We start from the raw sequence: 13,346 nt of genomic DNA, 5'->3' as shown, positions 1-13,346 counted from the left end.
TTAAACAAACATTTTGTTATTCAGTTCAGACTGTTCAGTTCGAATGCGACCAACTATTATTATAATGTTTCTTGAACAAAAGCGATGAAAATAACAAAATCTACATTCTTGAAGTTGCTAGAAAACTTAGAGAATTGTGACAATGACCAATTAATTAACGTTCGTCGTGCTAAGTAACTGTGACATTTTGAACCGTTTATAAATATATGGTTGGAAATGAAGAGATTACTCAGTACATTCTTAAATTTCAATTTGGTTAAAAATTAAAATTTGTAGAATGATTTACTTATGAATATCTAAACATTTCACTGTTGATTTGTTGAAATGTAATAGAAAACTAAGTCTCACAAGCCTTGATTGGGAAAATCCTCATTTTAATGATTCTCATTAGAGCCCCAGCCCAAGGTTTAATATGTTTTGACATGCAATTGGGAACACAATCATTGAAGATGAGTACACATACTCACCCTCAATGCATGCAAGCCCAGTCATGTATGGCCATATACATCCGGAACTGCAATGAGAAAAACAAGTGCTCCTTTTGTTGTCATGGGTTCTCCGGTGCTGCTGTAGCATTGAGCTTGGCGGGTAACCTTTGCTATAGTACTAGTAGTGATTAGACGCCATGCCACAAAACATGTCTATATCTAGAGCTTGGCTGTGTTACTTTCAAGGTTTAGCTGATATATCCAATTAAGTCATCCCTCCCTGGCTTTTCTGATTTTGAATCGCTTATATTAATTACATTTCAACAAGTTGTGATGATGCTGTCACTTGCAGGGATGCTGATCAAGGTTTGTATTTCTGAGTATGATTCCATGGCCAGATGGATTAATTTAGACTTTCAGAGATGAAAAAAGAAGATATATATACTATATATATGGTGACATACCCGCCTTATGCCAGTGGCAGGATGAAATTTTTATGGGGGTGGTGATGATGCAGAAGAGTTAATGAGTTATGGTCACAGAAATTTCAACCCTATCGGTTATCACTCATATAAATAGTATATACTAAAGAACAATTAGCATGCATGCATGGTTTACTGAATATTTTGTCAAGTACCAAAAAATAAATAAACACAAAACATGTCTATATCTGGCACGGGCTATTGGACCAACAATCATTTGTTCCTTTAATCCTTTCACTGTCCGTCTGTTGCAGAGCACGAGTTGAGTTATTGGGTATGCAGAGCATGGGCAAATGAAAAATGTAGACAAAACATGAAAGAGATAAGGAAATGTTAATCATGAGTAGTGAACTGTACGTTGGTCTAGACAGAAACTCATCATAAGCTATCTTCACTGATTATTCGACACTGCAATCTGGAAAAACTTTCGTGATAAGGAATGTGCGATGGAGATTTGGCCAGCCATGTCATTTCTTTCCAATCACACGTACCAACAGGTTCAATGCCATTATTCATCAATAGTACTCCTCATATACTAATTAGATGGAGTGGAGCCTTGTTCATCACTTCATTATTGTTCAATAAGTGCTGACGTTCCGAGCCTATATATATAGGGAGTCAGCACAAACAGAACAGCTATCTTCCTTTGCTACTATAACCTTCATCCAAACACTGTCATGGATTTTGCTTCCACGGCGGTAGCATTAAGTTTAGCCTTAGTTTTAGCTGTAGTTGCAGTTAGACACCGTGCCCGAAGATTGCATGACAAGAACAAGAGATACCATCCTGTTGCCGGAACTGTCGTGCACCAACTTATAAACTTCCCTAGGTTACACCATTACATGACTGAACTTGCGGGTAAGTATAACACTTACAGGATGCTCGACTTGTTCAAAGGTGCGGTTTACACAGCAGATCCTGCAAATGTGGAATATGTGCTCAAAACAAACTTCACTAATTATGGCAAGGTATGACGTGTACTGCTTAAATATATAGAAATTAAATTTATACGTACGTGCCATTTAAGTTATAGTTCCAACATGCTGCAGGGGTCGTATATGTACAACATTTTGTCAGATGGACTAGGTGATGGGATCTTCGCAGTGGATGGGCAAAAATGGCGGCATCAGAGGAAGGTGACGAGCACTGAATTCTCAACAAAAGTAGTGAGAGACTTCAGCAGTGCAGTTTTCAAAACCAATGCAGTTAAACTTGCTGGCATAATTTATGAAGCTGCAACCAGCTGCAGCAACCAAGCAATAGAGATCCAAGTATGTTTGCAACGTTTCAGTGTTTCACTAATCACATTGCATTGTTATTAAGACGTACGTACAGGCCCATTGAGGACTTCAGACTTAAACAAAAGCCATTGCATGTAGGTGAGAGGAAATAACCCAATGCCTTCACCACCTGAACCACAACAATTTTAATGTACATGTACAGTTTTTGTTATAAAATGCAAGAGATGAGCAATTTCACTATTCTTGCTATCACCGGCTAGAAACCACCTTATATGACAGCTGCCTTGGCATTAAATAAAAGTTATTCACTTACTGATAATCCATGAGTTGTTAATGAGATATGAAAAAAAAACTTGTTTGTGAAACATATATGCATGTACGGAAGGTTCAATTGTTATATTTGTTTTGGTTTTTGGTCTTAAGTTGCTACATCTATTTAAAATTACATAAATCTTGTTTTTTTTTTTGTGTGGAAGGATTTGTTTATGAAATCAACCTTAGATTCAATCATCAAGATTCTACTTGGTATCGAACTAGACAGCATGAGTGGAAAAGATGAAGAAGGTAACCGGTTTTCCCATGCTTTTGAATCAGGGCAAGAAGCTACCCTATATCGATTGATTGATATGTTCTGGAAGATCAAACGCTTCTTAAACATCGGTAAGGAAGCAGAGCTAAAGAAAAACATCAAAGAGGTCGATCAGTTTTTGTATAAATTAATCAATAGCAAGATTGAAACTATCCAGAATCCAGAAGATGATAACATATATGTGAGTTACCTTCCATGTCATCTGTTTGTTATTGCTTAGAGAAGGAATGAACTTGGTATTGTATCATTACTAATGTAATGAGGATTAATGGCAGCTGAAGAAAAGAGACTTCGTTTCAAGGCGTTTGGAAATGAAAGATACTGATCCAAAGTACCTGAGAGATATGGTCCTCTGTGTTACCGTCGCCGGACAAGACACGACAGCTAGCTCTCTTTCATGGTTTGTTTATATGATGTGCAAGCATCTTCACATACAAGAAAAGATTGCACAGGAAGTTAGAGAAATAATAAATTTGAAAGATGATCGAAGTGTTGATGAGCTTGCAGCAAGCCTTGATCAAGAAGCCCTTAACAATATGCCATATCTCCACGCCACTTTGAGTGAAACAATCAGACTCTATCCTTCAGTTCCAATGGTAAGTAAATCTAATATGCATCAATTGATACTTGTAATTAAGGACAGTAAAGTTACAATTCCTCACATTTCTGGATTTGAATCACGTATTCTACTTCTTACAAGTTTGTTTGTGTGATGCTGCCATTTATATATAGAATGCAAGAATGTGTTTTTCTGATGATACCTGGCCAGATGGATTTAGTGTTAAAAAGGGAGACATGGTGGTATATCAACCTTATGCAATGGGAAGGATGAAATCTCTATGGGGAGATGATGCAGAAGAGTTTCGGCCAGAGAGATGGCTCGACAAAAATGGCCTTTTTCAGGATGAAAGCCCTTACAAATTCATAGCCTTCAGTGTAAGAAAAGTTATTGAAGACAGTCTAACACTCACGTACTGCTAGCTGTTGCACACTTTGTTAAAACATAAAGGAAATGAAGGTACAAAATGTCATTTCTGATGAGATTATGTGATTACACGCAGGCCGGTCCAAGAATTTGTCTAGGAAAGGAACATGCCTATACGCAAATGAAGATCATTTCTGCTGTGCTTTTAGGCAGCTATATATTCAAGCTAGCTGACGAGAAAAAAATTGTCAATTACAAGACCATGGTCTCCCTACCAATTGATGGGGGTCTCTATGTGAAGGCCTCCCCAAGATTATGGCATGCGAAACCGTAAATCCCATGTTTCATAGCTGCTTCAGTGCATCACTTGTCTTTCTATGTAAACTCCTTTGCCTAGTAGTGCTCAAGTGCCTTATCATCTTCAGACTGTAATAATACAAGTCTGCTTGATAAATTGATGCAACAATAATAGAAAAAATATTATGTGATTAAAGACGCTTCAGTGATATGATTGATATTTTCATCAATGAACCATCTTGAGTGCGATTAATTGGCATAACAGACCACATAAGAACAAGTGTGAAACTTTTTCTCTAATGGTCTGGCGGAGAGTTTTCACTATACCGTAGGGCGTACGAGAAACTTGGTAGTCACCTTTTGTGCAATAAACAGTGCTAAATTTTGTCTCATAGGTAGTACATGCAACAAGATATTTCAAACAGTAGAACAGCAGAAGATGGGAAAAGAGAAGATCCCCATGAAAATGCTCTTTTTAATGTCTATGGCTTGAAGAACAGAATAGAGAGCAGCAGAGAATGGGCACCAAAAGTGCATAATTATAAGATTAAAGATAAAGAGTTAACATCGTGCTGTTTCTGTTTTTGTTTATGCCTAAAATTTTCATATCAAAATAGCTATCCACTTGGGTGCCAATAGGGATCAAAATGCAGACCAATGGAAGAAATCAAAGGCAGCCTTTTGACTCTTCCGTTCTCACAATTTGGCCACGGACTACTCCCTCTTTGTCTGTGAAGCTTCTTGTACCCACTGTGGTTCCATTTGCAGCCCTCTTACCATCCACATATATTTCATGCCTTTTAATTCTCTGACCAAGCCCAATTGCCAACCTCAATCCTTTATCTCTGCCTCTAAATTCAATCCAATGCTCCTCTTTGTCACCATCCTTTGGAGCCCAATATATCTACAAATGGTCACTGTCTAGCACATTTTCAGGTCCAAAACCTCCTCCTTTGCAACCACTATGGCTACTCACTTTGATGAAGCAATTCTCAGCTAAATTGCTAGAAAAAATTGTGTCAATCTAACAATAGAACAAGAATATTCTATCGTACTAATGGTGCAAACACTAAAAAATTAATCTTCACCCATGATTGCCATTCTACCTATTCCATCAGACAATGGATAAAGACTATCTGTCAACCTTATGATGTCATCTGAATTAGTTCATCCAACGGCGCCTTGATAGACAGCAGAAATGTTTAACGTGGGACGACGGTTTTTAGCCGTCGTGTTGAAGCTTTTTCTGTATATTAGTTGTCCTTAATTAACATCAAGTCACTAAATTTCTGACAGATCATTATTGTGCTTAATTTTATTAACATTGATTGTTTGGGTGATTAATTTGCACGGTTTTTTTACCGATCAAGTTTCTCATATTAATTCATTTTCCTTCTGTTTTCCCACTTCTTCTCATGCAAACAGTAGACTTATTTAATTAGCTAGGAAGTAATTAAACTGCCAAACACAAACAACCATTTTCGTTTACTCATGCTTTCACCTGGAGAAGACATATCGAACATATTAGAGTTTTAATGTTAATACTGATGCTGACCAAGAACTAAAGCCCATATAAACCAGAAGCTTAATAGTTCTGTCAGAGAGTTTCAGCTATGAAGATTATTAGCTCATCCTCTCTTGGAACTTCACCTGATAGGAAACAAATCCTAAACACAAAGATTGATGGAGTTTCAGCCATGGAAAGTATTTCATATCTCCACCATGCCCCTACGACATTTCTCGGGTCTAGAGATGGAGATTATCCTCCAACCAGAAGCTTTAAGGATGCCAAGGACATATTTTTGCAGAGACCGCAAAGCTTTGGGCCATTGCAGGCCCCATTGCCATTAACTTGTTGTGCTACTATGGTATTAACTCCTGTTGGAAACAGAGACTATACTAACACTAAAGCTCTCTGTATTTGGGAAATTGAAGCATATCTTATTGAATTGCAGAAAGCAAAACAGACAGCATATCAAACTCCACGTTTTACATGACCTAAGAACGTGGTAAGTAGTTGAAGAATAATTCTAACACACTACCCCAACAACTAGGGATTTATTAACAGAATCATAAATAACAAAGCAATAAATACGATAAGCCCTAACAACATTATCACCAAACCCTAATGCTCCAACATACCCTCCCTTAAACTGTATTGCAGAATGCAGATTGCAATCAGTTTACTCCTGACATCGAACGCATACCAAGCATCTCACGCAGCTTCAAAAACACTTCCAATTGAAAAGGCTTAGTCATGATATCATAAACTTGATCCTGAGTGTTGCAGTGCACTAACTCAACTATTCCTTCTCTCGTAAGATCTCGCAAGAAATGAAATCTCACATCGATATGTTTGCTACGCCATGCATAACTGGATTTCTTGACAGCTTAATAGTTGAGCTATTATCACAGTAGATAGTAGTATACTTACCTTGAATGTGACTAAGCTTCTCAAGAACCCTTCTCAGCCATACGCACAGGAAGCTGCAGCAATAAACTCCGCTTCTGTAGTGGACAGTGTCACCACTGGCTGCTTTTTTTAGGACCATGACACAGCTCCAGTTCCCAACATAAAGATGTACCCCGAGGTGTTTTCCTATCGTCAATGTGCAAAATCACTGTCTGCAAAGGCTATCAAACCCTAGCTCTTCTCCACCTTTCTTGTAGGCAATTATGTTAGAATCAACATGGACTTGTCACACATTAACATATAGTAAATTGATAGTTAGCTTAATGTCAAAACTAGTTCAACATGGACACAAACTGTAAATCAATACTAGTAACTTAATGAAGCAGTGTATCAATTCATTAAGGATAGTAATCCATTGCTTAGTCTACAAGAAAGGCTACAAGATTGTGATACATTAAGAATCTAACTAGGAAGCCTAATCCGATAAGGAATGCTTTAATGGGAAGCTTCTTGAGGGTTAAGTCACCTATATAAATAAGATGAATTGGTCCCTGATTACTACCGACGTTTTGCATATTGTTCTGTCCATTGAGAAGCAAGTTGGTAAGTAACAGAAGGCCATATTCAGTGTTCGTGTTTGCAGCTGCATAAGATGGAATCCATGCCAGTGATTGCTGAAGGTAAGCCTTGATCCTTTTTATGATTGATGTGCATATGTTGTGAGCATGTATATGGTTCTTACAATTGGTATCAGAGCATAGGCTCACAAATATGAATGAAGTTTTTGCTTGGCATCAAGATCGTTTTAGGGTTTTGCAAAACAAACACAAAAAAAAAAAAAAAAAAAGGTTTTTGCTTTACGGATCAAGTAACTGGTCATGTACCTGATCAAGGTAAGTTACTTAAGTCGATTGCTGCATTTGGTTAATTATCAAATTCACGCTTCCGCTGTGATTTTTAGCAGCCAATTGGGGAAAAAGCAAAAACAGGTTTTTCTGTGAAATTGATTTCGATTCATAGCATGATAATTGAGTTTTTGATTGTGCTCAAGAACACTAGTTGCATTCCTGGCGTGCGTTAGGTTAGAGTAGATGGTGACCGGATGAAATTTACAATTTCTTGATTGTTTTGTGGTTTCTTGGAATCGAACCAATTTGGTTATGCTTGAATATGCATGTTGAATTGATTGATGATATGGTATTGTATCTGTGATTGTGTAAAATTGTATGAAGAACAAAAAATCTCCCAGAAATTGTTTACACATTATTAAAGTTGACAGATGCAAGAGCTTAATTTTCTTATAATGATGAATCTGGGTAGAACATAAAGTTAAAAGCTCATGAGTTTTGTGGTTTTCTGTTGGCATAAGTGATTATGATGCATAAAGCGTTCTTCATTGATGTTGGCAGAAAACACTGATCAGGTAACTGACCATGTAACTAGTTAGGTAACTAACCAAGTAACTGGTCAGGTAACTGACCATGTCACTGGTCAGGTAACTGATCAAGTACCTGATCGAGTAACAAAACTGAAATTGTGTTTTGTGTTTTAAAACTATGCTTCAGTTTTATCTTCCAAAGAAGTGGTCAAGTATGGTTTTAGAATACAAAACAGCAATATGCATGCTTGATGAAAATAAATACGGATACTTAGAAATTTTTCTTCTGTCTAAAGATGTGGATAAATTTCTTTGGATAACTTGTTTTCATTGAACATGGTATATTGATAAAGAACTCCATGATGTTATGGACTGCACTGGCTATAAAAATTGGTTAGCCAAAAAGGGTAAGATTTTTTCTAATACAGTTTTTTCTTTAGAAATTAATCTTATAAATGTTGAACCACAGTCTTGGTGGATAGATTCAGGCTCACCTATTCATATTATTAATTCTTTGCAGAGATTCATAAGGAGGAGAATCCGAAAAAGTGATGAAGTGAACCTGTGTGTAGGCAATGGCATGAGAGTGGCAGTCAAGGCTATTGGAACCTTAAAGCTCGATTTAGGATTAGGAAAATTGTTAGTTTTGGACAATGTTTTTTATGTACCTTCCATGAGAAGGAATTTGGTTTCAGTTTCTCTTTTAGTAAAATCTGGTTGTAGACTTGTTATGGATAGTAATGGAATTCTTATTTCTAAAAATTCTGTTCAAATTGGTTTTGGTGTTATTATGAATGATTATTTACAGTTAAATTGTTCAATAGCTCAACAAGAAATTTTACTTGTTGAAAATAACACAAACAGTACTAACACTTTAACAGGTGTTAAAAGAACCAAACTAAATGAAAAGTCTGCATTTTTATGGCATAGAAGACTCGGCCATGTTTCAAAAGAGAGATTGAAAATTTTGGTGAAAAACAACATCCTAAATGAACTTGATTTTTCTGATCTAACAGACTGTGTTGAATGCTTTAAGGGAAAATTAACTAATACTAGAAAGAAGACTGCATATAGAAGCCAAAATTTATTAGAACTCATCCACACTGATATATGTGGACCATTTACGCCTCAAACTATCTGTGGGAATGTGTATTTTATCACATTCATTGATGACTTTTCTAAATACAGTTATATTTATCTACTTTCAGAAAAGGCACAAACATTGAAAGCCTTTCAAATCTTTAAGTCTGAGGTAGAAAATCAACTAGAAAAGAAAATCAAAACACTGAGGTTAGATAGAGGGGGAGAGTTCTATGGAAAGTACACTGAATCCGGCCAACAAAAGGGTCCATTTGCCTTGTTTTTGCAAGACAATGGAATTAAAGCTCAATACACAACACCCTATAATCCACAACAGAATGGTGTTGCAGAGAGAAAGAATAGGACTCTTTTGAACATGGTTAGATGTATGATGCGTACAACTGGTTTGCCTAAATTTCTGTGGGGTGAGGCTTTAAAAACTGCAAATTATATTTGCAACAGGACACCTAGCAAAGCCATAGAAAATACTGCTTTTGAGCTTTGGTGTGGCAGGAAACCTAGTCTTCATCACTGCCATGTTTGCGGATGTCATGCAGAAGCTAGGATTTATAATCCAAGCTTGAATAAACTTGATCCCAAAACTGTTAGTTGCTATTTTATAGGTTATCCAGATAAATCTAAAGGTTATATATTATATTCTGCTCATCATTCACCTAGAATTTTTGAAACACATCAAGTAAAGTTTCTAAGTGAAAAAGTTCACAATACAAATTTTGAGGATTTAACCTCAGATTTTGAGGAAATTGTGTTAGATGAGAATATAAGTGTAGCATTGCCTTTAGAACAGGAAGTAACTGATCAAGTACTTGTCCCTGATCAAGTAACTAGTCATGTCACTGGTCACGTAACTGACTATGTCACTGACCAAGTAACTGTACCTGGTCGAGTAACTGGCCAAGTAACTGACCATGTCACTGACCAAGTAACTGTACCTGGTCAAGTCACTAACCATGTAACTGACCAAGTCACTAACCATGTAACTGACCAAGTAACTGTACCTGGTTAAGTAACTGGCCACGTAACTGAACCTCACAATCCTCCAGTGGCTCAGCCTAGAAGATCACAGAGAGCAAGAAAACCAACTTATGGGGGGAAGAGAGTGACTACATTATTTATCTGCAAGAAGCAGAAATTGAATGGACTGTGCAGAGGACAATGATCCAACTACATTTAATCAGGCCATTGAAAGTAGTGAATCTCATCAATGGCAGCAAGCAATGGAAGCAGAAATTAATTCCATGAGTCAAAATGCAGTTTGGGAATTAGTTGAACCTGACCCCAACCAGAAGCCTATAGGTTGTAAATGGGTTTTCAAAACCAAAAGAGATGCAAATGGCAATGTAGAGAGACATAAAGTAAGATTAGTTGCCAAGGGTTTTACACAGAAGGAGGGCATTGACTTTACTGAGACTTTTTCTCCAGTTTCTACAAAAGACTCGTTTAGGATAATCATGGCTTTAGTGGCTCATTTTGATATGGAGCTGCACCAGATGGATGTTAAAACAGCTTTCTTGAATGGTGAACTAGATGAAGTGATTTATATGAGGTAGCCAGAAGGGTTTGTACAAGCTGGAAGTGAAAACTTAGTGTGTAAGTTAAGAAAATCAATTTATGGCCTTAAACAAGCTTCTAGACAGTGGTACAAGAAATTTGATTATGTGATTTCTACTTTTGGATTTACAGAAAATTTTGTTGATGAGTGTGTTTATTTGAAGACAGTTGGGAACAATTTTATTTTTCTGGTACTCTATGTGGATGATATACTTTTGGCTAGCAGTAACATTAAATTGCTTAAAGATACCAAGAGTTTTCTGTCAAGGAATTTTGACATGAAAGACTTAGGAGAAACATCCTATGTACTAGGTATTGAGATTAAAAGAGATAGGGCACATAGGCTACTTGGTTTGTCTAAACAGAATTATGTTACCAAAATTTTAAAGAGATTTGGTATGGAGAAGTGTGCAGCTGGAGAAGTTCCCATGTCCAAAGGAGATAAGTTAACCAAGAAGCAAAGTCCCAGTAGTGACGTTGAAAAGGAAAATATGGAGTCAAAGCCTTATGCTAGACTTGTAGGAAGTCTCATGTATGCATAAGTCTGCACTAGGCCAGACTTGTCTTTTGCAGTAGGGATTTTGTCAAGATTCCAATCTAATCCAAGCCATGAACATTGGGTAGCTGAGAAGAAAGTGTTGAGATACCTGCAAAGAACTAAAAGCCACATGCTAGTTTATAGGCAAGTGGAGAATCTGAAACTTGTTGGATTCTCAGACTCGAATTTTGCAGGAAATTATCCAGACTCCAAGAAGTCGACTTGTGGATATGTGTTCATGCTTGCAGGAGGTGCTATTGCTTGGAAAACCATGAAGCAAACTCTTGTTTCAACTTCTACTATGCAAGCTGAATTTATTGCAGTATATGAAACTGTGTGTGAAGGACTTTGGATTAGGAATTTTCTCATGCAGACCAAAGTATTGAGTCACATTGTGGCTGGCACACTTGTGATTTATTGTGACAATGAGGCAGTAGTTTTCTTTAGCAAGAACAGTAAAAGGTCAAATAATTCCAAGCATATTGATCTAAAGTATTACAGTGTTAGAGAAAGAGTAAAGTATGGTGAAATAGCTGTTTTGAGTATTAACACAAATTCATAGCTAGCAGATTCTTTCACCAAGGCATTATCAGTGGTTGCATTCCAGAAGCATACAACAAGCATTGGAATTTTAGCTAATTTAGATGCTTAGGTTCAGTAGAGAGTTAGTCCAGATGGAGCATTTAAAATTCTAAGGCTTTTTGAGTTCTTGTGTTTTAGTTGTGATCTTTTATTTTTTGTTTATCACAACTTATTTGTAATGATAGTTTTTATTATCAATAAAATTTTGAGGTATTTCCAGTTATGATTTTGTTGCAGCTTTATTGTTTTATTTTGGAAATTATCATCTTGTTTTGAATGTCATACTTGCTATCAGATGGCTTAAATCATGTACAGCATGATGTTAAGGTTCAAGCAATGTTTTAAGCCATCAGTGTTCAAAAAAATTGCTTGAGTTTCTAGATAGTTTTAGAAACATAAAGTAGGACCTAATATATGTTTACTCGTTGATACACATTAACATATATTGTATCACTTCTGGTTTGACATATGTGGATTGCAGGAGCTTGTGTTTGTGGTTTTGAAACTCTGCATTTTTGTTAAAATGTATACTGTTTCTTGCTCTGCATAAGTAACTGTGATCTGACCATGTTGGAATGGATTTTCGATTTGAGTTTGTTGTCTAGCACGCACTACAGTAAGTTGAGTAATATTTGACATTTTCTAGTGCAAATTATCAAGCTTAATATGTGTCAGTCCAAGGGGGAGATTGTTAGAATCAACATGGACTTGTCACACATTAACATATAGTAAATTGATAATTAGCTTAATGTCAAAACTAGTTCAACATGGACACAAACTGTAAATCAATACTAGTAACTTAATGAAGCAGTGTATCAATTCATTAAGGATAGTAATCCATTGCTTAGTCTACAAGAAAGGCTACAAGATTGTGATACATTAAGAATCTAACTAGGAAGCCTAATCCGATAAGGAATGCTTTAATGGGAAGCTTCTTGAGGGTTAAGTCACCTATATAAATAAGATGAATTGGTCCCTGATTACTACCGACGTTTTGCATATTGTTCTGTCCATTGAGAAGCAAGTTGGTAAGTAACAGAAGGCCATATTCAGTGTTCGTGTTTGCAGCTACATAAGATGGAATCCATGCCAATGATTGCTGAAGGTAAGCCTTGATCCTTTTTATGATTGATGTGCATATGTTGTGAGCATGTATATGGTTCTTACAAATTCCCAACTCGGTAGTCCCCTTCAAATACCTAAGGACCCTCTTTGCAGCTTGCAGGTGTAACTCTGTAGGCTTTTCCATGTATCTACTAATCAAACAAACAACATACATTAAATCTGGTCTCGTCACAATCAAGTACATGAGACTCCCAACCATCTGCTTGAACATTGTTGCATCCACTCTAGCTCTTCCTTTATCCTTCATTAACTTAAACCCTGGAGCAACAGGATTCTTCACAGAGTTGCTTTTCTCCATGCCAAACCTTTCCAATACCTCATGAGCATACTTTCACTTACCAATAAAGATCCCATCTAAATTTTGCAGAACTTCTACACCAAGTATTTCATCTTGCCAAGATCAGACATGTCAAATTCCTTTTTCATCGACTTTTTGAACCTCTCAAACATAGCTCCATCATTTCCAATGAAGATGAGATCATCTACATAAAGACTCATAATTAAAATCTTACCTACATCACTAGACTTCACAAACAATGTGTGTTCACAGTAGCATTTCTCGAACCCTTCCTTGATAAAGTTGTAGACACAAGAATTCAATGAAAATAAAATTCGTTAAATAATTCGGTCAACACTTAAAATTATGACAGAACAAACTTAATCGGCATGTGGGTCCCACAAAATGTGCACGTGGCT

General features: G+C 36.6%; 1 protein-coding gene across 1 annotated transcript; it reads left to right on the top strand.

The window, feature by feature from the left end:
- Nucleotides 1-1,587: 1,587 nt before the first annotated feature.
- On the top strand, nt 1,588-4,167 carry LOC112182011 (cytochrome P450 704C1). Its single transcript, XM_040507425.1, has 6 exons — nt 1,588-1,878; nt 1,960-2,181; nt 2,628-2,921; nt 3,016-3,336; nt 3,473-3,676; nt 3,802-4,167. The coding sequence occupies exons 1-6, from the start codon at nt 1,588-1,590 to the stop codon at nt 3,997-3,999; spliced, it is 1,530 nt and encodes a 509-aa protein (XP_040363359.1). The 3' UTR covers nt 4,000-4,167.
- The last annotated feature ends 9,179 nt before the right edge of the window (nt 4,168-13,346 follow it).

The sequence above is a fragment of the Rosa chinensis genome, chromosome 1 (assembly GCF_002994745.2).
Source record: "Rosa chinensis cultivar Old Blush chromosome 1, RchiOBHm-V2, whole genome shotgun sequence".
Lineage (NCBI taxonomy): Eukaryota > Viridiplantae > Streptophyta > Magnoliopsida > Rosales > Rosaceae > Rosa > Rosa chinensis.
Note: the sequence above shows the minus strand (reverse complement) of the source record. Positions and strands in the feature narration are given on the sequence as shown.

What these genes read in the sequence shown, in the direction of transcription:
- LOC112182011 (XM_040507425.1), top strand. Translation starts at nt 1,588, where the DNA reads ATGGATTTTGCTTCCACGGCGGTAGCATTAAGTTTAGCCTTAGTTTTA. An exon ending in TCTATCCTTCAGTTCCAATG is followed by an intron (nt 3,337 to 3,472) that starts GTAAGTAAATCT and finishes ATTTATATATAG; the next exon opens with AATGCAAGAATGTGTTTTTC. An exon ending in ACAAATTCATAGCCTTCAGT is followed by an intron (nt 3,677 to 3,801) that starts GTAAGAAAAGTT and finishes GATTACACGCAG; the next exon opens with GCCGGTCCAAGAATTTGTCT.